Raw genomic sequence first — 2,100 nt, 5'->3', positions numbered from 1 at the left:
AGTTGTTTCTCTCTTCTCATCCTCTTATAATAAAAGTTTGTTTTGCTATAGTTTATTGCTCTTAACACCCTTTGTTACACAAAATTAAATTTGAATTCCTTAAATGTTTTATGTGTTCTTTTTAACTCCTTTAAGCACTCAAAAGAATGAAACTTTTTAATTCTATAACAAACAATTGAAGTTTAGCTTGATTGACCAATGACATGTGCCTTCTTTCTCCCTTCTTACAACTCTGCTTATGATCTCTGCTTTTTTGGGCATTCTTATGGTCCCTGGTTATCAAACCTTTTTTACTTAGTTTAATTAGAATTTCAGATACTTCTGTCTTTCATCCTTACTTTTTTCCCTTTTCCAATATCTATGTCCTGTTTGAGTTAATAATTAATTTTTGTCATTTGTTTAATGTCAAATACATATAAAATATAAAAATTATTATATCATAATTTATGTCTACATACAAAACATGTAATATACTTTTTTTTTTGTTTTAACCAAACCCCCATATGATTTTTATTAAAATTTTTAACTATGTTATTTTTTATTTTTATTTTTTTAATATATTTTTATATTATATCACCATATCTTTTTAAAAATTACGAAATCTCACTAATGCATCTCGTTAGAAGTTTGTATTCATGCATGTTTGCTACAAAACATTATCCTTTACCGCATCTGGAATTTTTTTTTTTGTTCCTTAAAGAATAAAAGATAAGGCTAGAATTGCCATTTGCTGAGGTAGTTGCTAGTGATGTAATCCTCATAAAGAACACAGTTCCAAATTGAATGAGGCAGTACAATAACATTAGCAAAGAACATAACAATGGAATTGAGGCTTTGTTGAACTTACAGTACACATTTTGAAGCAATTTTAGCAATTTAGATTATGCCAAAATTGCCATTTGAATCTTTTTCTTTGAGCAAGGGATTATGCACGAAATAACTAAACCAAATGCTTGGATGCAAGAGCCGGTTCTCTTTGTTAGCAATTCACCTGAAAATCTAAAAGAAAAGGAACGATGTTCTATGTTCTTACTTTGATATTGTTTCAATTTGTTGAAGCTAACTGAACTGCCATATTGTTCACAATCATAAAGTGCAGAAATCTAACTGAACTACTACATATAGCTGTGGTTGCAATCTAAATGAATTTAATTTTTGTTTCAACTTATTTGCTTGCTTATACATTGCATTGTCTATCCATTGATTGAAGTTTAAGACATCAAATATTCCCCATGTCTCAGAAAATATGCAGGTGAAGATCATCTGGATTCTGAACAATGTAGTGTAGATTAGCTTTTACCCCGAATTCGACCATGAAACCAGTTATTGACCTTGAAGTTGAGGCCTCAGAAAACGAGTCTGATGTTATCAGCCAAGTAGATTCAAACTTGTCGATCCATGAAACACCCGCTGTTGCTCCCTCTAATGGCAGCCATGGTCACTGTTCGGATTCAGAGCCAGTTTCACTTGGTTTACCTCTATGCTTTAATATCGGTGAGTCAGGCACAAGTGAGAGTAGCAATGACCGGGCATTGCGCACTACAGCATCAGCCATCCCACGAGTTTTTTCCTGCAACTACTGCCAGCCCAAGTTCTATAGCTCAAAGGCATTTGATGGCCACCAGAATGCACATAAAAGAGAAAGAACATTGGCAAAGCGGGCAATGCGAATGGGAATATCTCTGCCTCTGTGTCATGGTCCTAGAGAAGAGCCATGAATCCAAAATCTTGCGATATAAGGAATTACATCCCTTCAACTTGTGAGGCATTTTTTGTGGAATAAAACGGTGAAATCAACGGATTAGAATGGATAATATCTCACAAGTGTGGACCGTAACATTTGGTATCAGAGTTGGCTCTAAGGTACTGACGATATGCCACCAAAAAACAGTAGATCTTTGTTGGAGTGAAAAAGGATGTCGTGATCCTAAAGAAGAATCATGAATCTCATATCGACTATGTACTAAAATTGATCTTGAGATATAAGGGTTCACATTTTTTCAATTAAAATCGTGAGACCAGTAGATCAAAATAAACAATACTTTACAAATTAGCGTGAACCGTGGCACTCTGCGTGTAACGACATTTAGGTCTTAAACT

General features: G+C 33.9%; 1 protein-coding gene across 1 annotated transcript; it reads left to right on the top strand.

Annotated features, from left to right (window-relative positions):
* The first annotated feature begins 1,313 nt into the window (after positions 1-1,313).
* Positions 1,314-1,718, top strand: LOC149519052 (zinc finger protein 7-like). Its single transcript, XM_089758908.1, has one exon. It carries the CDS (start codon positions 1,314-1,316, stop codon positions 1,716-1,718), a length of 405 nt encoding a protein of 134 aa, XP_089615034.1.
* Positions 1,719-2,100: the final 382 nt, after the last annotated feature.

Source organism: Durio zibethinus, chromosome 4, assembly GCF_047325235.1.
Source record: "Durio zibethinus cultivar Kanyao isolate XHJ-2024 chromosome 4, ASM4732523v1, whole genome shotgun sequence".
Lineage (NCBI taxonomy): Eukaryota > Viridiplantae > Streptophyta > Magnoliopsida > Malvales > Malvaceae > Durio > Durio zibethinus.
This window is presented reverse-complemented; position numbering and strand designations above follow the sequence as displayed.